The sequence below is a fragment of the Octopus bimaculoides genome, chromosome 4 (assembly GCF_046866305.1).
Source record: "Octopus bimaculoides isolate indiv1 chromosome 4, ASM4686630v1, whole genome shotgun sequence".
NCBI classification, from domain to species: Eukaryota; Metazoa; Mollusca; class Cephalopoda; order Octopoda; family Octopodidae; genus Octopus; species Octopus bimaculoides.
Window position 1 is genome coordinate 107,463,511 of NC_142931.1, and position 26,230 is coordinate 107,489,740.

Genomic DNA, 26,230 nt, shown 5'->3' on the forward strand with positions numbered 1-26,230 from the left:
TACATGACAGGCTTCTTTCAGTTTCCTTCTATCAAATCCATTCACAAGGTTTTGATCAACCCGAGGCTATAGAAGACACCTGCCTAAGGTACCATGCAGTGGGACTGAATCTGGAACCATGTGGCTGGGAAGTGAGCTTCTCACCACATAGCAACACCTCAGCCTACTTACTGATTTTGGGCAACTGAAGGAAAAGAACAATATTTTGGGGATAGATTTTATTTCCAAAATATATTTGAAAGAGGCATTTTTATTTTACTTTATACACAACAAAAACAAACGCTTTGGTAATTCCTCAGAAAGTTAGATGCTAACTTTATATGAAAATGTTGCTTAGATCTTGTTACTCTTGTTCTTTTACAGTTGGTTCAAGTAAATCTTTAAAAACTTTGTTCCAGACTGATGCCCTTTTGAATTCTTTGGTATTCCGCAAGTTGCACAAACAATCTATAGAAAAAAAATGCATATAATGGTATTAATATTTAGAAAAAAAAAAAACAATTTACCAAGAGTTATGGAATATGAAGTAGAGATTTTCATACATAAGTGAAGTATTTGAGTTGTGAAAGAAAATGATTGTGGATTGCAATCGGCCATGAAGTTTCACTAAAACATGATATTTAGCTCACTATGTAATAACTATAATTATAACTTGTATGAGTATGAAGCATTAAGTAATGCTTAATTCTATTTATCAAAACCTGAACTCATACAAAAGTTCTACAATTGGCTCGTTAGAAGTGCAGCAAAATTGTTGATTCATATTAGTTAAAAGCTAATTATCTAGATCTTATTGCACTGGAAATAGCATGAAAATAATTAATCAAATTTTTGAAGTTGATAATTAAGAGAACAGGTTTAGCATGTAAGGATTGATGAATTTTACCATATTACCAACGTTTGTCTTAATTAGTCCTAATATTTGACTAATTGTCAAATATTTATCAGCTGTATTTGTGGTTCAAATACAGTAAACCATATCTGGACAAATGAAAGATTAAAATAGTTACATCTGAATTCTCTAATCTGATATACGATAGTAATATCTTCAAAAGTATAACTATAAGTGTCACCACTTTTCATCTACGCTGACAGCTTCTTAAGAGCTTAAGAATAAACTTGATAATTAAATTTATGTCCAAAGATAGAGGTATAGATTATGTCCAGAGACAGGAGTAACTGAAATTGTTAGTTGTTGGCACCAAATTGAGAATCAGTGATTCATCATCGTGAATTTTAATCCTATGCCTCTAATTTGATATTAGTTATTGTATATCTTCAAAAGTATATCTATGTCACCCCTTTGCAAACTGTACTGAAAACTTCAAAGGAATTAAAGTACAACAAATTAAATTTATGTTCAGAGATAATAGTAAAGATTGTGTTCAGAGATAAGAGAAATTGAAAGTGTTAGGTGCTGGCACTAAATTCAAAACCAGTGATTCTAAACTTTAAACTCTGCCTAAATTGATTTAACTTCTTTACATTTTAGAATTTGTAATATAAACTACTGTATCAATCAGAAATAGCAACTAACATTTATCAAATTTTACTATAATTTGACAGTAAAATAAACATTGACAGTGTAGTGTCATGACCAGAATTTTAAAAAATGGAAGATATTTCATGAAAATCAAGAAAAGACATCAGTTCTAAAAACCCATGTGATCCAAAACTATATTAAAGAGAAGAACTACAAAGATTTTACAAAACGCTCGATAAAAATTTTGGTTTGTAACCATTTAGCATTCAGACTATCTTGTTAAATGTAATAATTACTTATTCACATTTTTTAATTAATCTTGCATTATGTTGTAGTTTTGAGATTTTGATGATGTGATTGTTTATTTTTGCATAATGATGTTGTAGGGTAGATGTGAGAGGCCGGATCTGGCCAGTTTGAGCTTAAAACTTGTAGAATATTTGTGCTGGATATGGCTGGTTTAAATGCTGAAGGGTTAATGTCTAGAATATTTCATTGGAAGTTAGGTACCTTACTATGAGTTGCAGGCAATAATAGCTTTCAGGAGAAGCAGAAAATAATACATATAGAACACTAATTAATTATGAATATATAAACATAGGATAGAAGTAATATAATGGAATATCTTATTTCATTTGTACAAATTTATTCAACCTCACTATCTTGACATTTAGATGAGAAAATTATGTATAAGTGTTTTGGTTTACTTCTGGTATTGTATATGTGTGTTTTTGTGCTTTTAAATGAATTTCTGAATGTCAAAGTTTATATAGGTAAGTCTGCAGTAATGTTCTTGGTTACAGTTATGCATGTATGTATGTATGTATGTATGTATGCATGCATGTATGTATGTATGCACGTACGTATGTTCATATGTACGTATGTACGGACATATGAATGTACGTATGTATGTATAACTCAGAATTGGAGCTTAGCAAAATTGGGGCAATGTTGCTGTCTTTGCAATGTATTATATGTATGTTTGTATGAATATATGTTTATTATCATCATCATCATCATTTAACATCTGTTTTCCATACTGGCACAGGTTGGATGGTTCGACAGTAACTACCAAGTCAGAAAACTGCATCAAGCTATGTTGTCTGCTTTGAGGAGATGGTGCTGGGGATTGTACAACAAATCACTAGTTGTCTCAGCCTTTTGTCATCTCTCATATGAGGATCAATATTGGAAGATCATTTTTCACAATTTTGTTTTGCATTTTCGTGGGTCTTCTTCTTTTGTAGGTTCCTTTCACATTTAGAGATTGGCACTACTTTAAGCAGGTGCTTTCATCCTTATCCATCATATGACTATATCAGCACAGACTTCTCTCTAGCACACAACGTTTGATGCCACTTATGCCCAATTTTCTTCTCAAAGCTTTTACACTTTGTAGTAAATGCACAGTGCATTGCACTTCGAGTGAAGCATACTGGCTTCATTTCTTTCAAGCCATTGCATATCCTCTGCATGCATTGTCCATATCTCACTGGCATGTGGCATAGCTGTTCGTAAACAGGAATCATACAATCTGCCTTTTATGCTGAGGAGAGACCCTATTTAACCAAAAGAGGTAATACATGTATGGACAGATGGACATTATAGATATAAATATGTGTGTGTACAGGTGTATATATATATATATATATATATATATAGATGTGTGTGTATGCATAGGTATATATATGTGTGTGTGTGTGTATAGGTATATATATATATATATATATGGATTTTAAATGATGATGATGATGATGTGTGTGTGTGTTTATATATATATATATATATATATATATATATATATATGTATATATACATATTCATAAGAGTGAGTGTGTGTGTAAATGGTTGAGTGTCTATTGGTACATTATATAAATATATATACTTGGAAATGGTTGTGTGGCATCCAATTAAATAATAATATAAATAATATATATATGCATATATGGGAACAGGACATCACCAACAGAAAACAACATGAAATACAAAAACAAATGAGTTAAATATGCAAATAATGAGAGAAAAAAAGGACAAATAGTATAAAGAATGACCCTTCACCAGTTGTTGGCTGTCCGTCTACTCCCCATTTTGAGCAATCAATATATATGACATTTGTCTGAGCAAAAACACACACACAAAAAAAAATAAAGAATTTTGACTCAGGGCTGTAACAATTTGAACAAAGGAATAGAACTGTTAGTGACTTGTATGCATAGGGCTTCTTGAATTTCATACTAATTTGGAAAAAAATGTTGGTTTTGAAATGTTTAAATAATATATGTAAACCTAGATAGTAGTCATATGAACATGACAAATTTAACTATTTCTCAATAGTTTCTCAACTGAAAAAAAAAAAAAATGAACAACCTTAATTGATTTTTGAATCATATTAGGTTCTCATGAGAGGTGTTTACATCATTTAACTCATCTCAGAGAAATATCTAGAGAAATATTTATATACTCAACAAATCTAGTAGCTACAGAGAACTGGAACTGAGTACTTAGCACTTTATTTCATACTTGCAGGCTGTCAATGGGGAGTTCAGTTAACACAGTATCAAGGTACAATATATGTAAACCTACACAACAGAAATACAAACACGACACATAAATGTGTGTGTGTGTGTGTGTGTATGTGCATACATACATGTATATATATATAGTGCAAATAGAAATGGCTTTTCTGAAAATTTTTCCATTTTAATGATTAGATGTTTATAAGTTTACAAAAGACTGAGTGGCTGTGTGATAAGAAGCTTGCTTCTCAACCACATGGTTCCGGGTTCAGTCCCACAGCGTGATACCTTGGGCAAGTGTCTTCTACTATAACTTCGGGACAACCAAAGCACTGTGAGTGGATCTGGTAGATGGAAACTGAAAGAAGCCTGTTGTGTGTGTGTGTGTATATATATATATATATATATATATATATATATATAAAGAAGCCTGTTGTGTGTGTATATATATATATATATATATATATATATATATATATATATATATATATATAGGTATCTATGTGTATTTGTGTGTCTGTGTTTGTCCCACTGCCATCACTTGACAACTGATGTTGGTATGTTTACTTCCCCGTAACTTAGTGGTTCAGCAAAAGAGACCAATAGAATAAGGACCAGGCTTAAAAAAATAAGTACTGGGGTTGATTCATTTGACTAAAAATTCAAGGTGATGCCCCAGCATGGATGCAGTCTAAAGAGTGAACCAAATAACAGATAAAAGATCTAAACATTAAAGTGTAAAAATTATCAGAAAAGCCACTTCTATTCATTTTCTCAAATATATATATATACATACATACATACATACACATATATATATATATATATATATATTTCAGGTCCTTAAGAATGAAATGCCCGATTTTCTTATGTACTATGTTTGACAGTCACTAACTCTAATGTTTTATCCTGACATTTTTTGTTTTACAACACTGAAGAGTTACATCATCACTTTTCAAAATGCAATTCATGGTGTCTGATTATATTGTGAGTTTTCTCTTGTAAATCATTTTTTGTGAATCCATGGATAGATAAAAAAATTCGTGTTGTTTATGAATATGGGTTCTGTTGTGGAACCAATGCATCCAAGACAGTTTGTAACATCAATGAGGTGTTTGGTGAAGATGTAGCAAATGAGGGCACTGTACATCGATGGTTTAAGAAGTTCTGGTCTAGTTTCTTTATTCTTGGAAATCAGCCCTGTGGTAGACCTGAGGCCAAGGTGGATAATGACGAGCTGAAAACTGTAGTGGAAGAGGATAGATCTCAAACTACACATGAGTTAGCTGCAAGGTTTGATGTTTTGATTCCAACTGTATTGGGCCATCTGAAAAAAATTGGCATGGTAAAGGAGCTGGAACAAGTGAGTACAACATGAATTGAACAAGCATCAAATGACACATCATCTTGAAACTTGCTGTTCTCTGCTGTCACGGCATAAAAGTGAACCATTTTTTGCATTGTATTGTTACATGTGATGAAAAATGAATTCTTTTCAATAGCAAGCATTCTGCACCATGGTGTCTGTTTGGTAGTCCGGCACTGGTGTCACCCACTATAGCTTCATGAGACCTGGTAAGTCAATTACAGCAGATGCATATATCAACCAAATGGATGAAATGATGAGTGAACTTGCAATTAAATAACAGATTGGTCAACAAAGACAGGCCAATTCTCTTGCAAGACAATGCTCAACCACATGTTGCACAACGAACGCTACTCAAGTTACAGGAACTGAATTTAAAAGTACTTTGTCATCCACTATATTCACCAGACCTTGCACCAACTGACTATTATGTCTTCCAGGCATTAGACAACTTTTAGTAAAGGAAAAACTTCAATCTTTTGTGATTTCATCACCTCTTGCTCTCCAGAATTCTTTGCTGCCAGCATAAATAAGCTACCAATCAAATCACAAAAGTGTGTTGATAATTTAGGTGTATACTTTGATTAACTGCATTGCTTTTCGTTGAGATAAAGTAAAATAAACTTTCAGTTCAAAATTGGACATTTCCTTCTTAATGACCTGATGTATATATATATATATATATATATGTATATGTGTGTGTGTATGTGTGTGTGTATATGCATATACACAGGTGCATGCAAAACATGCATAAGCACATCAATGAAGGCATATGCATTCATTGTTTTTAAAAATATTACTTTAAAGCATTACTTAAATAATAGCACAAATTCATGAGGAAAGTTATTAGTGTGGCCTCACTCGTAAGAAGTTTAAAACAGAATATTCCCAGAAGAGCCAGCAATGAAATGAAAAATTAGAGTTTTAAGCAAATCAATTTTGCATGTGTTAAATGCAAGTTATTTTTGTGTCCCTAGACACAACAATAATAATAATTTTCTCACATTAAGGTATATTCAAACAACAAATATAATCAAACAAGCTTAGATTACCAGATGATCAGAAAAGTGTAACTCAGTGTACTGGAATTAAAAAGCTTCTTCTTTTAACTGCTATTACTATTGTCTAAGACCTGTCTGCTATTCTGCTTCTTATATTATACTTATTTTTTTCTCTCTCCTAGTATAAGCAACCTACAACACTTGACAGATGCACAATGTAAGAATGCACCATTTGATGCAAGTCTGATGAAGTGCCACTCTAATGTTAAATAACTGCAAATATTACATAACTTTGAACATGAAAACTTTTGTATGCAATGGTGTTAAAAAACAAAGTGTTCTTGAAATAATTATAACTGGTCATTAACTCTTTAGCATTTGAACCAGCTATATCCAGTTCAAATATGCAAATTGTTTTATGTCCAAATCAGCCAGATCAGACCTATCACACCTACCCTTTAATGCCATTCTAAAAATATACATTCACATCATCAAAATCTTGAAGCTACAAGGTAATGTGTGATTAATTAAAAGCAATGTGAATGAAAAGGCATTACATTTGAATTCATAATCTGATTGCCAAAGCTAAACTCATCTTCTTATTTCGATCACACATACATACACATACATGCACATATATGTATATACATGCATTTACATATATACACTTATAGATACACATATACACATGTGTGTATATATGCATATATACACATGTATGTAGAATGGGTCAAAAGTCACACACCAAAACAATTGCTATTTTATTTATATTGTCGTTGTCGTCCTCGTCTTATTATTATTATCATAATCATCATTCATTTAGTTGATCATGTACAAGTATGCATATATTCATTATGCTTTCATTTATTTTATTCAATTTTAGAAAAATTAGAGCATGTCTTTGACAATTCTGGAGCACGCTGAACTTATTTTGTGCATGACATTTAGCCCACCCTCTATTTATATTTATGGCACACACGTACATATACAAACACACATGTATGTGTAGGTAAGTACATGTATATATATATATATATATGTGTATGTATATATATGTGTGTGTCAGTACCGCCTGACTGGCCTTCGTGCGGGTGACACGTAAAAGCACCCACTACACTCTCTGAGTGGCATCCAGCTGTAGAAACTCTGCCAAATCAGATTGGAGCCTGGTGTTGCCATCCGGTTTCACCAGTCCTCAGTCAAATCGTCTAACCCATGCTAGCATGGAAAGTGGACGTTTAAACGATGATGATGATGATGATGATATATATATATATATATATATAATATTTGAAGAAAAGAAGGGTAAAGATACTGCTTGCCAAAAATCAAAGCGAAAGCTTAAAAAAACCCACCAATTCTATGATAAATACACACATGAGCAACGTAATGAATATTTTAAAAAATAGGCCTACCTTCAGGATGGAATATGAAGGCAGCTAATAACATACCCCAATATCAATTGATTTCATGCTGTACATGAGAAATATGCTTTGCAATCCTCAGTTGGAAATAGTATTTGACATCTATTTCTAAAATATTCATTACGTCAACTTGTGTGCATTTCTGACTTTAGACGTCCTGCTCCATTTAAAGAGAAAAACTATCGTAAACAATAAAAAAGTAAATATGTGAAGTATTATAACTGTTAAAAACAGTAATAATGAGGTGGCGATCTTAAACAGGTATAACATAAAATATTATTGTTTACGATAGTTTTTCTCTTTAAATGGAGGGCCTGCTTAAATATATTTTTTTTAGTATCTTTCATCCTTTTGTAGGATTTATTCTTTTTCTTGCTTGCTTGGATAAGAGAATTCAAAAGAGATCTTTTCACAAATTACTTAGCCAAGTAGCTATGTTAGATATCTTCCCTAATCAGTGGTAAAATGGTTCCAGTATTCTTTCTCGGGTATATGTAAGTTCTATAAAGAACAGCAGTTGTCAAAATTCCTGGTGTCTTGGTTCTTCCTTGTAGTAGGTTTAGTCTGTTAACATTTTCAGTATTTTATCTTTATCGTAGTCTTTGTCCATGGTTACTATTACCCCTCCCTTATCAGCTTCTTTTAGGATGATTGAATTGTCACTCTTCAGTGTTAAGACTTCCTTTTTTTCTTCACAAAAGTTTTGTTTGCATTTACAGGTACTTAGGGGAAATTTCGAAATTGTGTCTATATATGCTTCTAAATGTTTGTCATTCCCCTTGTAGGGGGTGAAGTGGGATTTATTTCTGACAATTGATTCGTCATTTATATCCTTATTGCTGACGAATTCTATAAGCCAGAAGTGGCTGTTAAAATGCTCAATATCAGCTTTTAGTTCAATGAGATTAGGGGTGGGTGTCAGGGTAAATTTGAAACCTTTCAATAGGAGATTCCTCTCATTCTTCTTGAGGCTTCTATTTAACAAATTTGTGATCTTTGGGTCTATATATTCTGTGTGCTCATTAAAATTTTCTGTTATGTCAAGTCTGGTGCTTAATTGTGGTATTTTTTTCTAAAAAAGGAATTGCATTATTTTGTTTCCATTTTTTATTGTTTCTGGGGTTCTGGTTCCCTTGTAGGTGAGGGGATGGTTCATGTTCTTTGTACGTATTTCATTGTCTACAGGTTCTGTTGTCTTCCCATCTTCCATGTTTACTGGGCCATTCAGGATGTATGAAATTGTTGGTCGTAAATTGTGGGTTTCTTGAGTTTCCATGATGATTATTCATATTATGGTTTCTGAGTAGTCCATACTTTACTTGTCTTTCCTTCCATGCATTCATCCATACTTAGTATTATGGGCTGGTGGTTGTCCATATGTTACTTGTCTTTCCTGTCATTTTCCCCGTGTATTCATCCATCTAGGGTGTTTAATATTATGGGTTGATGATTGTCTTTTGTATTCCATGTGTTTGCTTATTGCAGTATTACATTTGGTATCGCAGAATATGGGTGCCTAGTCTGCACTTGGGGTGAGCTGGAAGTCATTTCCGTATATGCTCTTGGAAAGCTAGAGGTTTGATGCCTTAGTCTGGTTCCTCTGGGGCTGGTGTCTATGTTTGTTTTTGATTTTCTTGTATTTTTTTGTTGTTATGGTTTCGTTTTCATAATAGATGTTGCTCCATAGTTCTTTCATAGTTTCTTCCTACCTAGTGTCTTCTTTCCATAGTTGTAATTTTTCATGACTTTGATTGTCACTTTGTTTGGTGATTTCAGCAAACATAACTGCATCAATTGTCTTGACTTTTTCTTCATGCCATATTATTGAGAAGAAATATTTCTGCTTCCAGTCGGTATAAAGCTAAGTTTGCACATATTGTCATTTTTTCCAGTGATTCACCTCTTATTTCTTTAGTAAGAAATTTTCTGGGAAGAATTGAGTTTTTTATGCGTTGCAAATTTTGGTAGGTTTTGGCTATATTGTTAGATTGAATGAGGACCTTTCATTTGTTACAAATCAAATGAGGACCTACAAATACTTAGTGATATACTCAAATCACTTCACTCATCCATCAAATTCATGACAGAATCCAGTTGCAATGAATTACCATTTCTGGATATTCACATAAAAATACACATCTCCACAATCACAACAGACATGCACTAATATTTGAATTTCCACTCTTGCCATCCCTCACATATCAAAAGGAACATCTCATACAGCATGGCAGGATGTATCTGTACTATAGTGTTTGACCCCAAAATACATCAAACCTGACTCAGCGAGCTCAAAGAGTTCCTAACAAAGCAGAAATATCTCTTAGGATTAATAAACGAGGGAATTAAAAAGGTAATGAAGCTGAGCATTGCACAACTAAGGACACCAAAGGAAAAAAATTAATGAACACACAATTCCATTTATTAATACGCATAATCCTGAGGTAACCAACATCTTTTACACCATAAAATCAAGCCTACCTATACTTCTACAAAGACCTGAAACGAAAGACCTGATTGATGAAACCCCTTATGAAACAGAAGACACCAACCAAAAAATCTCAAAAAACACCTCACAAGAGCAAATTTCACATCAGAGAATGAATCAGAATTCTCAGAATGTGGAGATAGTAAATGTGGAACATGCAACAGCTTTAAATATTTAGGAAGTGGTTCTCACATAAAATTCAAAAGTGGATTCTTGTTCAAAGTAAATGCACATAAAAACTGCAAAATGCAGAATCTCATATACTGCATTAATTTCCCCAACTGCAAGGAAAATTACATTGGCGAAACAAAAAATTACCTCTGCCAACGTGCAAGAATCCACAGCCAACAGATCTGGCAAGAGGAATTGCACAAGATTCCACTGAGCAAGCATCTAGAAATATGCAGTAAAGGAAAGTTCAAAATCTTTCCCTTTTACAAATGTTCAAGAGATGACCCGAAATTCTGAAAAGCAATGGAGCTACACTTCATCAAAAAATTCTCTCCAAAATTAAATGTTTGAAAGAAAAGCAGAACTACATTATTATTATTATTTTTTAATAGTAACGATGATGAATGAAGAGAAAACATTTATATTACATTATTACTGTTGTTTCTGAATGTGGCTCCAATGTTAATAACATGATACTCATCTCTATAAATGATCAGATATATATATATATATATATATATATATAAAACATTGGAATTTTGACAACTGCTGTTCTTTATAGAACTCACATATACCTGAGAAAGAATACTGGAACCATTTTACCACTGATTAAGAAACATATATAATGTAGCTACTTGACTAAGTAATTCATGAAAAAGGAAAATAAATCCTACAAAAGGATGAAAGATTCTAAAAAAAATATATTTAAGCTGGCCCTGCTTTATTATGTAATTTATATCCTTCAGAGTGATTCCAGCTTGGATTATACAGTGGAATAATATATGTACAAAACTCATTTATGAGGTTTGATTAAATGTACAGAGAATAGACTGAATTATAAACAGGATCGAATTATTCTTTCATGTTCTGACTTTATTTTCCTAATTTATGAATATTGTACTAATATTTAATGTTTGTTCATGCAAAACAGAATTACACAGAATATGGGACTTGGCTACACAGTGTAAAGGAATGCACATTTTCACAGGACTTTGAACTTTGAACTCTTTTTTTATCTTCCAGTGATGACCACACCATCCCTGATTTTCTTATTTCTTCCATCCTACTTCCTAAAATTGACATCTTTGAAAGGTCATCAGCCCTTGTGAGAAAATGTGTTTATTTACAAATATGTTGATAGGTGTACAATGGAAAGAGAAAAAGAAAAATGCTTGGAATGAAATTTCAATGAATTGACTACATCAAATTGAAAAGAAATCACTCTCTCTCTCTCTCTCTCTCTCTATCCTTTCCCCATCCTTTATTATTATTTTTCTCCACTTTCTTGATTGTCCTGAAACCTTTCTCTTTATCTATTTCCCCACCTCTTTCCTTTCGTCTCTCTCTCCTTGCTTCCCCCCCCCCCCCCAAAAAAAAACAAACAAAAACAATATTTTCCTCTTGTAAACAAAGCAAAAAAAAAAACATCCCATTCATATAAATGAATAACGAAACATTTTATTTTTACCATTTTGATTTTGTCTTGACAAGTTCGAAAAATGAACGCTAATAAAGGATTATCTAAGATTCTAAATGCCTCCTGTTTCTCAATACATACATACATACATATATATATATATATATATATATATATATATATATATATATATATATATATATATATATATATATTCATTGTTTAATAAGTTTACTTTACAGCCACATTATTCTTCCCTATGTGCATTTCTTTAGGTGAGTGTGCTCTTGCTGAGAAATTTCCAGATAAACCAGTGTTGTAAAATAAAAATACCTTATCCCTCCACCCATGCTGCAGAGATTCCCTTACACTTTGCACTATCCCTGTTGGAAGTGCAGTTAACCAGGAATTGGCTCAATGATGATATTGGTCACAAAATACAGAACATACCCCCCCCCCCCCCAGTTATTACTTATGTTTTAGCATCCATCTTAATTGCTTCTCTTTAAAAGTAAAATTAAATAAACTGTTACAAAGGGGTTGAAGAACAAGGTTGGATAATTTCTAAATTATCTGTCAGTAGGAAGAAATTAAAATAAAGGTTAAAAAGAAAAAAGAAGACAACTTACTATTTAGAATTCTTTTAGTCTGAGGTGTGATCTTGTCGTCTGGTAGTTCATACATAATTAACAACCAGTCAATAAACTGAAATTATACAAATAAGATATATAGCAGTTAAACAAGTTGGATGCCATGTAAATGGCACTCGTGAATTGTAGTTATGGTTGTTGATGCTGCCATGTAAATGGTACCCGTGAATCGTAGTTGTGGTTGTTGCCAGTACCTTATAAAAGGCACTTGTGAATGATCATATTCTTTGCCAGTGTCATGTCAATGACACACCCCTGCATTGTAATTGTGGTTGTTGTTGCTGGTGTCATGTAAATGGCACTCATGCTGATGGCATGTAAAAGCACCCACTACACTCCTGGAGTGGTTGGCATTAAGAAGGGCAACCAGCCATAGAAACCATGCCAAATCAGATTGGAACCTGGTGCAGCTCCAGTCAAACCATCTAACTTGTGCCAGCATGGAGAGTGCACATATGATGATGATGATGAAGAATGTGAAAGGATGCAGTTTAAATAATCTAAAAAAATAAGATGAAAATTTGATAATGACAATGATGATGTGTATGATGTGGAGATGACTCCCTGATTAATATGGTAATTATGATGATAATGTTGTTACTGATGATAATAAATTTTAGTCTGATTTGCAGTGATATTCTTTTACAATTTGTTTTATTTTGCTCTACATTCTAAAAATGGTTTAGGCAAGTTAATTTTAATTTTAAAATAATCCCAAAAACATTGTGTGCAATAAATCTACATTTTCTAGTTAAGAGTATTAGATAACCTGATCCATGTTTTAAAGCATTACAGTTCTATAACTAAGAGACAATATACAGATCAAAGAATAACTAAATAGTATAAGGGTAACTAAAGCAGACCACCTATATTTTACTCTAAGATTTACTATTTCTGTTGCAAGTTATTCATCATGAAGCACTGTTAAAGCTTCAGGTTATAAGCATCATTTTGTGTTATAATGCCAGACACTAACACTAAAAGTTGACATCCACCTTAAATAAAAGTCAAAGTCTAAAACGTTTAATTCTAATTCAAAATGTTTCTTCACTGATAAACATAAAAATCCCAAATCTTTTTCTGGAAAGTTCTTATATTTTAGTTTAGTGAAAAAAACTATGGATAACTAAAAGGTTTATAATGTTCAGATCATGTAAGGAAGGGGTTAAAATTAATGTCAGAGTTAATATTCAATAAGAAGCTTTGGTTTTAAGCAAATATCCATCAATATTCAGTTATATACTCTGTAATCTTATCATTGAAGCTATTATAAAAGAAACTAAATTGGACATGGTGGGTTGTCTAATTTGGCTCTCATGGTGCAATCAATCTAGAAGCTGCAAAAGTTTGAAATATAATGTGATGTTGCCTCCAGTAAAAATGATTGAAAGTGGGTAAGATCAATACTAAGTCATTCACTAGTGTTCTAGAGTATCTAAGGTTCAACACCATTGGAAAAATAACCATGCTTCTCACATATGTGAGTGTGTGTGTGAAGAAAGTGAGACAGTAAGAAAGAAAGAGATGATAGAAGTTTAGTTTTATGTAGACATGAACTATAACAGAATTTTATTCCAACTAAAAATCAATACCATACACCTTAAGCAACTATTAACATGGGCAGCCACATACTGAAGACAATGATTACACTACTGGCTTACTGGAGATAACAGATTAAGCTATATTACTTAAAAGACATGATTAGTATAGGTAAGGAATCAATTATAGTACAATGTCTAGAATACAAAGTTTAATGACACTGATATATGGCACTGAACATATGAGAACTTAGTGATGTAATAACAACTATAAGCATGTGGTAAGTAGTACAATGGACAGATATGGGATCAGTGAGATGCTTAAAATCATCTATAGGAGATAAACTTTCACAAATGAAATGAAATAGGAATAGCATATTTTAAAATATGGTGTTGTGCAAAGAAATCTAAGGCCGGCACAAAAATGAACATTTTATATTGGTAACAGTGATGGTAGTAGTAATAATTCTGCAATTTAAGAATAATAATATTGATTGTACACATACAGTGGAATAATTTTAGGTAAATAATGTTGAATGATAAGAATAACAATAAAAATAGTTGTATCCCCCCCAAAGAGTTACAATTAGTGTACATGTAGGAGTTCACCAAGGATCAGGTCTCCGTTCCCTCTTGTTTATCATAGTCCTTCAGGTTATAACAGGAATTCAAGACTGGCTACCCTTGGGAGCTCTTCTATACTGATGACCTTCTTCTTATAACTGAATCCCTACCAGAACTACAGAAGAAATTTCTGGTGTGGAAGCAAAGTCTGGAATCCAAGGGCTTCAGAGTTAATTCAGCAAAGACCAAAGTCCTAGTAAGTAGAAAAACAAATTACTAAACCTTTCAAGGACAGTGCCCTGCTCAAAATGTAGAAAAGGTGAAGTAAGAAATTCCATATGGTGTACTCAGTGCAAGCCATGGATGCATAAAGGGCACAGCAGTATCACAGAAAAGTTAATAGAGTAGTATCTGTATGAGGCAGATGTGCAGGTTCACTAAACATTAAGAATGTACAGGAAATAGATTTCTTCAAATGTCTGGAGGCATCCTTAGTAGTAGTAGATAGCTTCCATTATCTAAGCAACTAAAAGGTGGAGGAGAATGCTCTGAAAGTGTAGTTGCTAGAATAAGAAGGGGCTGGACAAAGTTCAAAGACCTACTAATTTTGTTGGTAACAAAAGGCTTCTCCTACAGAATGAAAAGCAGATTGTATGATGCCTGTGTATGAACAGCCCTGCTACATGGCACTGAAACATGAACTGTGACTACAGAGGATATGCAAAAGCTTGAAAGAAATGAAGCCAACATGCTCTGCTGGATGGGTAATGTCAGTATGCATGTGCAACAGAGTGTAAATGTTTTATGAGAAAAATTGTGCATAAGAGACATCAGATGTGTGCAAGAGAGAAGACTGTGCTAGTATGGTCATGTGATGCAAACAGCTGCATACAGAAGTGCCCATCTCTTATTATGGAGGGAACCTGTGGATGAAGTGGTAGGAACAATAGGATGAAGTGGTGAAAAATGATCTTCAGATGTTGAGCCTCACAGAAGAGATGTCAAATGATGAACACTTTTGGCAATACTTGAAAAGACACATCAAGCTAAGTAAAATGGTGGCCATCCATTCATACAGACATGTTCTTTATGGCTATGCCCCTCTCTCACACACATGTATAATCTGTCAAAATTCCCTCTTTGCCAAATCTGCACTCCTGCTAACTAATATGAACATCATCCAGAGCCAATAGCTGAAGGTAAAGATGTCACCATCCTCTGAGATTTTCCAGTCAACACTGACATAACAATCCAAGCTAATCAGCTAAACAGAATCATTAAAGACAGAAAAGAAAATACTTGTAAACTGATAGACATAAGTGTCCCTACTAATAAGGATATATCTATCAAAGAATTTGACAAGCTTAGTAAATATATGGACTGGATAATTGAAATATAAAAGATATGACATTTAAAACTTAAAGCAAAAACTGTCCCTGTTATTGTAGGTGTCCTTGGTATGATAAAAAAGGGAAGTTAGAAACATCTAAATAATGTCTCAGAAGTACCATATCTCAAAGATACCCAAAAGATTGTGTTGACAGGTACTGCCCACATTTTTAGAGAAACCCTATCAAATTAAATGTTTGTGTACACATTGTATTATATGAATATATTTCTGTACTGCGTGCCCCATTTTTCTTTCTTAAACGTTCAATTCTATCAAAACATCTCTTTAACTTCACTTGCCCGAGGGTGCTGGGTGTGACCCAGCAAGTGACTGTAGCAAAGAGACAGAATAAAAGCAAAATAATAATGATGAAAATAATAATAATCCTTTCTACTAAAGGCACAAGGCTTTTTGTGGAAGTGGACTAGTTGATTATATCAACCCTAGAACTCAACTGGTATTTATTTTATCGACTCTGAAAGAATGAAAGGCAAAGCTGACTTTAGTGGAATTTGAACTCAGAATGTGCAGATGGATGAAATGCTGCTAAGCAATTATCTTGGCATGCTAATGATTCTGCCAGCTCACCACCATAATAATGGTCTCAAATTTTGCCACAAGGACAGCGATTTTTGTGGGGAGGGGATGAGTCAAGTACATCGATCCCAGTGTTCAACCGGTATGTTTTATCGGCCTTGAAAGGATGAAAAGCAAAGTTGACCTTGGCAGAATTTAAATTCAGGACGTAACGATGGGCAAAAAACTGCCAAGTATTTTGTCCAGTGCACTAATGATTCTGATAGTACATGGATTTACTAAAGAAATAAACATAAAATTTGACTTAGAAAAATGTGCCAAAGCAACTTTAAAAGAGGAAAACTAGTTAAGAGTAGCAACATCACACTAGATAAAGCAAATGAAATAAGAGAATTAGACCAAAGCCAGACATACAACTGCATAGGAATCAATGAACCAGATACAATACAACACACACAAATGAAATAGAAGATAAGAAAAGAATACTATAGACGAGTTAGCTTAATACTGAAAACAGAGCTCAATGCGAAAAACAAGATAATAGATATCAAAACTGTAGCTGTCCCTGTAATAAGTTACAGCCACAATATTCTTAATTGGATTCTAAATAAACTAATCAAAGTAGACAGGAAAACAAGAAAAATAATGACAGGATTTAGGATGCACCACTCAAAATCTGACATGGAAGGTGGTAGGGCCCTTAAACAGTTAGAAAACTGTGACAAAATAACCACCATAGGACTACAAAAATACCTACTTCAGAAGCAAGGAAAATTAATGCAAATAGCCACAAAATACGAACAAAACAAAAAACTGTTTTCTGTTTTTAAGGAAGTTGACAAATACGAAAAAAGAAGTCATAGTATTTAACAACTCTGAAGAAATAGAAGAAACAACAAAAGCTGTAAAACAATTGACATCCAAACTAAAACTGGAACAGCAATGGATCATGATAAAATGATGGCAAGAAAAGCCCCTTCATGGCAAATACTGGGTTAAACTAATCAGAAAGGAAATAGACAAAGCAAAATCCCAGCAATGGCTGAGAAGCTCAGGACTCAAAGCAGAGACTGAAGGATTTTTATTGCAGCACAAGATCAAAGCCTCCCCACCAAAAATTACTAAAAACATGTAATGAAAAGAAATACGACAAGAATATGTGGAGATGGACAAGAAACAATAAACCATTTTGTCTCTGGATGCACAGTCCTAGCTAAAAAGGAATATATTAACAGACATGACAGAGTTGGGATCTATATATACTGGAAGTTATATCAACACTATGGAATAACAACAGAAAAAAGATGGTATAGGCACATGCTAGAAAAGGTCACAGAAAATGAGAAAACAACCATACTATGGGATATGCTAATACACACAGATAGAAAAATTAGTCAATAGGCTGGATATACTTTTCAGAGATCATCAATAAAAAAATGCTTTTTAATTAATATATCAATACCAACAGATGACAACGTTTCTCTAAAAGAAATGGAAAAACTTTCAAAATACAAGGATCAGGAAATAGAGGTAATTTGAATGTTGCATCTAGAAACAGAAACAATTCCTATCATAGTTAGTGCATTAGGTATGATAAAAAAATATTCAGACAAATACATAACAAAAACACCAAGACTAACAAGTATATATAACATACAGAAAATAGCACTACTAGGCACTGCACACATCCTATGTAAAACACTTTCAATACAGTAAAAATAAGAGCATCACAACAAACCACAGCACATACCCAAAGCACAGAGCTGCGGTCAGTAGTGCAGTGAAAGTATGTGATAAAAATAAGACCACTGAATAATAATGTTTCCGCTGTGCTGCATCTGTAATAGAGTGGATGAAACCATTGCCCATATGAGGAACGAATGCCCTAGACTTGCTCCAAACCTCTACATGTGGTGTCACGGCCAGGTAGTGAAAGTTCTGCATTAGAAACTGTGCAAAAAATGGGGGCAAGAGAGAGAGAGAGAGAGAGGCAAGACATGGAATGAGCAAAAACTGCAGAGGGTGACAGTGTTGGAGACTAGCAAAATCCTCTGGGATTTCCCAATCCAAACCGATCAGGTGCTAGTTGATGTTGTGTGCCCCTTTGACCCATGAATAGTCAAGAAGGAAGGTGAAAAAATAGATAAACATAACCCTCCTAAGTACAAAATAGCTCGGCTATGGAAAATGAAGAAGGTGAAGATAGTGCCAATTATTGTTGACTCCTTGGGGACAGTATCAGAAGGCATCAAGGGGAATATAAAGGAAATTGGAATAGAGTGCCCAGTAGAACTGTTACAAAAGGTTTGCCTCCTTGGCTCGGCCAGAATAATCAGAAAAATATCAGATAGCTGAAAAGAACGGATAGCATGGTACCATAGGCTGTAGGTAGCAAGCCCACAACACATACAAGACTCCAGGAGTTCCAACAAAACCTGTGATAAAAATAAAATAATAATATAGTCCTTTATGCTATAAGTAAAAGGCCTGAAACTCTTGGAAAGGGAGCTAGTTGATTACATGAACCCCAGTGCTTGACAAGTACTCATTTCATTGAGCCAGAAAAGATTAAAAGCAAAGTTGATGATGATGAGAATGGTGATGGTGGTGAGAGTGGTTATCATGATGGTAGTGGTTGTGGTGATGGTAGTGGTTGTGGTGGTAATAATGAATGTGATGGTGGTAGTGATGAGGATAATTTGGACCTCAACTATTGATAAGGAGTTCAGTGGCAAACCCAAATATAAATGAATCTTGGTTAGAATTTCCGATCATGAGTGTTCAATAGATCAATCAAATGATATACCAGACTCATTGGATTAGCATGCAAGCGGCTGAGTATTCATCATCATCATCATCATCATCGTTTAACGTCCGCCTTCCATGCTAGCATGGGTTGGACGATTTGACTGAGGACTGGTGAAACCGGATGGCAACACCAGGCTCCAATCTAATTTGGCAGAGTTTCTACAGCTGGATGCCCTTCCTAACGCCAACCACTCAGAGAGTGTAGTGGGTGCTTTTACGTGTCACCCCCTCACATGAAATCAAATAGGACACAGTGTGTGTGACAAAGCTGAAAAATTTGAATTACAGATACAATCCATCCAATGGGATTCCATACAGTTTCCATCTGCTCAGTTTCACTCTCATAGTTTTGGTTGACCTGAGGTTATAGAGAAACACATTTGCCTAACATGCCATGCAATGGGATTGAACCTGAGACTACATGATTGTGAAGTGAATACTAACCATTTAGCCATAAATGATACACAAAAAGTTTACTTATATAAAAACATTATTTAAAATATGTAATTTGTACTATCTTTACAAAGACTTCAGCAAATTACCAATTTAATTTCAAGTGATAATTCTAAGTGATTAATTTAGAAGGTAGGAAAACTATTTGCCATTAATCATAACTCAAGCAATAAATATTATCCTGAGAGTTCTGATAATGTCAAGCTAATAGTAGCTAATTACAACAGTGAAAATATATAAATATGGAAACTTGCCATGTTAAGTACTGCTTTCCAAGGTTCTTGAGTTAAGCAAGTGACACAAGTTGGCAACAACTGGAGCCAATAATTAGGATGATGCTTTAAAGAGAGAGAGATTTCCTGCATTTTTATACCATCTTGACGTTTTTCGACCAAATCCACCATAAATGCTGGATGTTGACCAGATATTGTGCTGGCTACAGATGATGTCCAACAACAAATGGCTGCTGAAACTATCTGAATTGCTAGATCTAGAGCCTGCAAAAAAAAAAAAAAAATTTTAACAGAGAATTATGTATTAATTCATAGACACAATATTTATAAATAATTTGAAACAGAAGATACACTTTTTTTTTTTATCCCTAATAGACATATAACTTTAGATTCACTGAGAAGCACTAGAATAAGAATAGCTGCTAGAATCAGAATAGCCTGGGCAAAGTTCAGAGAGCTCCTACCTCTGCTGGTAACAAACAAAGGCCTTTCACTCAGATTGAAACGTAGACTGTATAATGCATGTGTGCGAACTGCCATGCTACATGGCAGTGAAACATGGGCTGTGACTGCTCAGGAGATGTGTAAGCTTGCAAGAAATGAAGCTAGTATGCTCCGCTGGATGTGTAATGTCAGTGTGCGTACACGACATAGTGTAGGCACTGTGAGAGAAAAGTTGGACATAAGAAGCATCAGATGTGGTGTGCAAGAGAGATGACTGAGCTAGTATGGTCATGTGTTGCGTATGGATGAAGACAACTGTGTGAAAAAGTGGAAGGAACCTGTGGAAGCAGTAGACTCAGACCTGGGATGAGGTGGTGAAGCACGACCTTTGAACATTGGGCCTCATGGAGGCAATGACAAGCAACTGAGACCTTTGGAGATATACTGTGCTTGAGAAGACCCTGTAAGCCAAGTAAGACCGTAGCCTATGCCAGTGTTACATAACTAGCCCATTTAAGAATACCCTTCAATCATTGGGCAATATACTATTCTTGAGAAGATCTGTTCAGTCAATTGCAATCACTGTCATGGCCAATGCCAGTACCGCCTGACTGGCACCCATGCTGGTGGCATATAGAAAGCACCATTGGAGTGTGGTCGATGCCAATCCCACTGACACTTTATACAAGTGTCTTCTGCTATAGCTTCAGGCTGATGAAAGCTTGTCATATGTGTGTGTGTGTGTTTACATGCTTCCCCACTATCACTTGACAACCAGTGCTGGGGTCAATTTGCTCAACTAAAAACTCTTCAAGGCAGTGCCCCAGCATGTACAATATGGAGCAAAACATAATAACACACACCACAAAACAAAATTAGATAGGAAAATTCTAGAGAAGAATACATGCGTACTCTAAATACTAGAAGAGAATACAGTTAATAAAATTCCCCACAGATATAGATCATTAATTACGGAAGCCATATGCATATTGTAATACAATGCTGAAATCAACATGCAACCAACACACACATCAAAAAGTTAATGTGTGGCTACTGACATAAAAACCTGAAAGTCATAAATTTGACAGCAACAAGCAAATAGACACATGATTGCTGATGTATGGAGCTAATGGATAAACATGATTTGGCAGGAAGTCTGCAAGAATTCAACTAGTGTATAAAGAAGCAAAATAGATGCCAAATATATTCAATTTGAGAGAATAAGACTGTGAAGGTCTGGAAACATTGAATATAAATTTAGGATTTTTATTGTTCCAAATCAACTGTAAAAAGACTATTAAGAAAATACAAAAAATATAAACTAACTAAAGATAAAACTTGAATATAGTTTTGTATTTAATGAAACATTTTCTTTTTATATAAATATCGAACTTTAGCATTACTGCAAAAAATAAAGAAAGTTTTTTGCTGTGAGCAGAAAAAATGGCTAGTTTCTAATCTTAGATCTTTATCAGAAAAAAGGACACACATCTCTTGTCTTCTGAGATATTAATGGCTAATAGTTGTTTACAGTGTATAGAAACTGGGACTCAGTTAAACTGGCCAGTCTAATTTGCATAACAGTACATGCACCGACACGGTGCATTATTTAATTCCTAGTGTCATACATAGTACAAGATAAAAAATATTTAAAACTACCAGTGATAATTCAATTGGTATGTGGTATCAGTCAATTATTTCTTATGATATGACATTAGCTAAGATGGTGGGTAAATGTCTGGTGTCTTAATGAGGAAAACATGGATTTGAAATACACAAAGATAGCTGTTATGTGAATCATTAATTGAGCAAAATCTTTTCTGACAACCACATTTGTATGCTGTCTACCCATGACAGGTAACTCCCATTGCAGGAAAGAGAGGTTGTTGTTACAGATCACAACTTCTTTTGTTCTTTTTTTACTTAATATTTTCAAGATGAAAGGAAAGGAGGAATCTTCAAATCAGTCTTATTTGGGATGGTTACAATATGTTAGACCAGGCATAAGCAAACTTTTTGAGAAGTGGGCTGCATGTAATATGACGTTTCATCAGTTATATTGTACTACAAATAAATTTAAAGTAATTTTTTGTTAGGTATGCTAGTCAGAAAGTCCAGTGGGCTGCATGTAGTAGTTTGCCCATGACAGCATTAGACGCTGTTAAAGACATTCAAATGCAGGGAGATGGCATTAAATTTGGTGGCCATTAAGAAGAAAAACTGTCCCTCCAATGGACTTCAGCACAATTTTCATCAGTGTAAAAGGCTTTGTTCAACACAGGGGTATGGTAGAAGATACTTCAACAATGATGCTGTGCAGAGGGGTTGAACACATGCAATTGTGAAACTAAATTCTCAATTATGCAACCATATCTGTGCCAGTGTTGAAAATTGAAGGATATTGCTTTTGTAGGAAAAAAATAAAAATGATAAAAGAAGAAATATGAACAAAAGGATACAAAACTTCTGACAGTTTATCAATTACTACTAATAAAAACAGTGGCAAGTGCTAAATATATTTGAATACATTCAAACATACTTCACTAGATAAAAACTGTAGATATGTAACTGGCAAAACATTATAAATGCATGTGAGAATACATAAAAAAAAGAGAACAAAATATAAATAACAAAAAATATAACAAACATAATACAACTTGATTTTTGTATTAGGAGAAAGACATATTCAGCTGCAATTGCACTGATAAAAATAAAGACAGATATGTTCAAATCATGCTAAGAAAACAAAAAAGTCAGAAGAAATTATAGACAAGAGTTTGTTAGAAGATGGGGCAAGAACAGAAAACAAACTAGCTGGGAGATGGTGAAGGAAGTGAGGATGTGAGGGTGAAACAGTAGTAGTAGAGGGAGTGTGCTGAAGGGAGTAATGAAAGAGAGGCACTAATAGCAGGTGAGTGTGTGTGTGTGTGTGTGTGTGTGAGGGAGGAAGAGAGAGAGAGAGAGAGAGAGAGAGAACAAGTAGTAGCCATGGATGTGAGTAGAGAAAAGAAAGAGAGATGATTTCAATAAGGAGTGATTTGGTAGAGAGGGAGTACTGAAGGGTGGAGTGTATTGAATAAGGGTATATCTGATGTAATCTATTATTACATAGACATAATAGGAGAGAGAAAGAGAAGGAGAGAGAGGGTGATAAGGATTATGGTAGAAGAATTGCTTTTGGACTGATCTAGTGTGATCCACAATGCAAACTCTAGTAGCAGTCTTTGTGACTGAGCAATACACATTACAGTTCATGGAAATAAAATCACCTGAAGGTTCTAAGTTAAGTCTTTATTGGAAGTGGCATTGCAGAAAACAGCAGGAGGACACCTAAGAATCATGACCTCAGTGGGGCTGGCTCCCTTAGAGTGTCAAGAACTAATGGGATGAATACTTGCTTGACAGGAGTTCTTCCACTGAAGATTTCTCTGTCTGCTCTCCACATGGTGAGTATCCACTTACTGCCCCTTTTTTACATGAGTAGCATGGTTGTGTGACTAGGACAAGGGGTAGGTGGGGAGAGAGTGAGTGATAGAGAGAAACGAGAAGGTGTCACTGATGTGTAGCAAATGGAGATTGAGCAGGGATGCAATGAACAAGATGCTCAGATTACCAAATTTAAAAAAAATATAGAATTAATAGTAGGGTAATTTATATGTCTTTGTCTGCACACAAAAATATATGTCTTTGTCTGCTCACAAAGTTCCTCTGTCACGGAAAAAGTTTTGTCAATTTCTCTGTGATAAATAAATCATAAAGGCTGGAAATTTGGTAATTTTCTTTTTGATATCAATATTTGTACATTTTGACAGTTAGAGTCTGCACATTTATATGGGTATCTGAAAATAACACTCTGTAAACTGAGTGGTGAATAAAAGGGAACAAGGTAAGGTATAAGGACTTTTTAGTCTTGCTGGGGACACAGCAACCTTTCTAATGCTGGTGTCATGATAAAAGTGGTTTGTGATAGGAAGGATATCCAGCTGTAGAAAGCAACAAGAACAACATCATCATGATTAAGCATCCATGTTTCATGCTGGCATGGGCAATATGGATTGATAGGATCTAATGAATCTGAAGTCTGCATCATGATCCAATGTCTATTTTGGCATGAGTTCTATGGTTGGATGCCCTGCCTAATACCAACCACTTTACAGCATGTACTGGGTGCTTTTATCATGACATCTGCACCAGTGGGGTCACTATGCAGCTTAAGGACTAAGATCCCTTGCAACAGAGTGGGGCTATAGTGATAAGGAGGAGGTTTTATGCTAAGAGATGAGGGGTTAAAGTATGAGACATTAAAGTATGTGAGCAGAACAGGTTTCATTATAGAAGAGAAGCTGAGTGTGACTGGGGTGGAGTGAGAAAAAGATGATATAGTGGTGATGAAGTAAGACCTCAAAGAACATAGTGGGCAGAAGTGAATGGGGAAAGGAAAACAGGGAATGTGGGAAGGTAGAGTCATTCTCGTCCTTTTAATATTTTTGCCCTGCCTGCATGAGTCTGATGGAATTTAGGGTAGGTTCTCTATGGCCAGGTGCACTTCCTGTTACCAACAGTATAGATACTTCCCCATGGCTGGACATGCTTTCACAGAAGACTAGGAATAGATGACACCACTTGTATGTAAGTGACATTCATTAACAATGTCAGGAGAAAGACATTAACATACCCACCCCCCACACACACAATACATGCGTATATATTTGACAACCAGTGTTGGTGTGTTTATGCTCCCATAACTTTAGCAGTTACGATTGAATAAGTCCCAGGCTTAAAAAAAAAAGGCCTGAGGTTGATTTATTTGAATAAAACCCTTCAAGGCAGTACCCCAGCCTGGCTACGGTCAAATGACTGAAACAAGTAAAAAGATAAAAGGTATATGTATACACAGTGGGCTTCAATCAGTTTCCACTTACAAATGCCACTCACAAGAATTTTGTTAGCTGGGACATGCCTAGATGTCATGTAATGAGACTGAACCTGCATTTTAACTAAAATCAGTGACTGATTTACTCTGTTGGGGTTAAAACTTGTCTCTTCTTCTGTGTTCTTTTAGTTAGAAACCCAACTGAAAGAACAGAGAGAATTAAACATCAACAGTATTTTCATATAAGCTCTGAAATATCTTTTAAAGATTAGCTGATTGGTTAAAAAGCTTATTTCCTGACCATCTGGCTTTGAGTTAAGCCCTACTGCATAGCAGCTTGGAAATTATGTCTTCTGCTATAGCTCTTATGAGTAGATTTGGTCGGTGGAAACTGAAAGAAACCTATTGTATACGTGTGTGTATGTGTGTGTGTGTGTGTGCATGTGCATAGCTGTATGTTCATGCCTTTGTTTTCAATATCACTTGATCATTGTAAAGCAATGTCGTCATAATCCAAAAAGTGTCATTCATTTTCAATATTCTGTGAAAACATGTCTGATCATGAGGAAATAATACCTTTCTTGCAAACAGTTGAGGATTGGCAAAAGGAGGGGCGTCTAGCTGTAGAAAATTTACCTTAATGAATTCTCTCTGACCCATGCAAGTATGGAAAAGTGGACAGTAAAATGCTGAAGACAGTGCTTAACTTCATTCTCAGGATGAGATGGGGGAGGAGGCATAATTCCCCACTTTCTCAAGTGCAAGATGTTGCTCTATCACAAATTATGTTGTTAGATGATATGTTATTAGATGATGTTGTCTATTCACAATAGTTAAATGACTTGGGGCAATGTGGAACAGAGTGCAGTGCTCAGTG

At 34.6% G+C, this 26,230-nt stretch overlaps 1 protein-coding gene across 1 annotated transcript in view; it reads right to left on the reverse strand.

Annotated features, from left to right (window-relative positions):
* Window positions 1–203: 203 nt before the first annotated feature.
* LOC106879427 (focadhesin) overlaps window positions 204–26,230 on the reverse strand; it is a 301,702-nt gene continuing 275,675 nt past the window's right edge. Inside the window, exons 37-39 of the mRNA XM_089351161.1 lie at window positions 20,058–20,300; window positions 12,493–12,568; window positions 204–447 (exon numbers count right to left, since the gene is read on the reverse strand). Of these exons, the coding sequence (XP_089207287.1) occupies window positions 344–447; window positions 12,493–12,568; window positions 20,058–20,300 (423 nt within the window). The 3' untranslated portion in view covers window positions 204–343. The remainder of the gene's footprint in view (window positions 448–12,492; window positions 12,569–20,057; window positions 20,301–26,230) is intronic.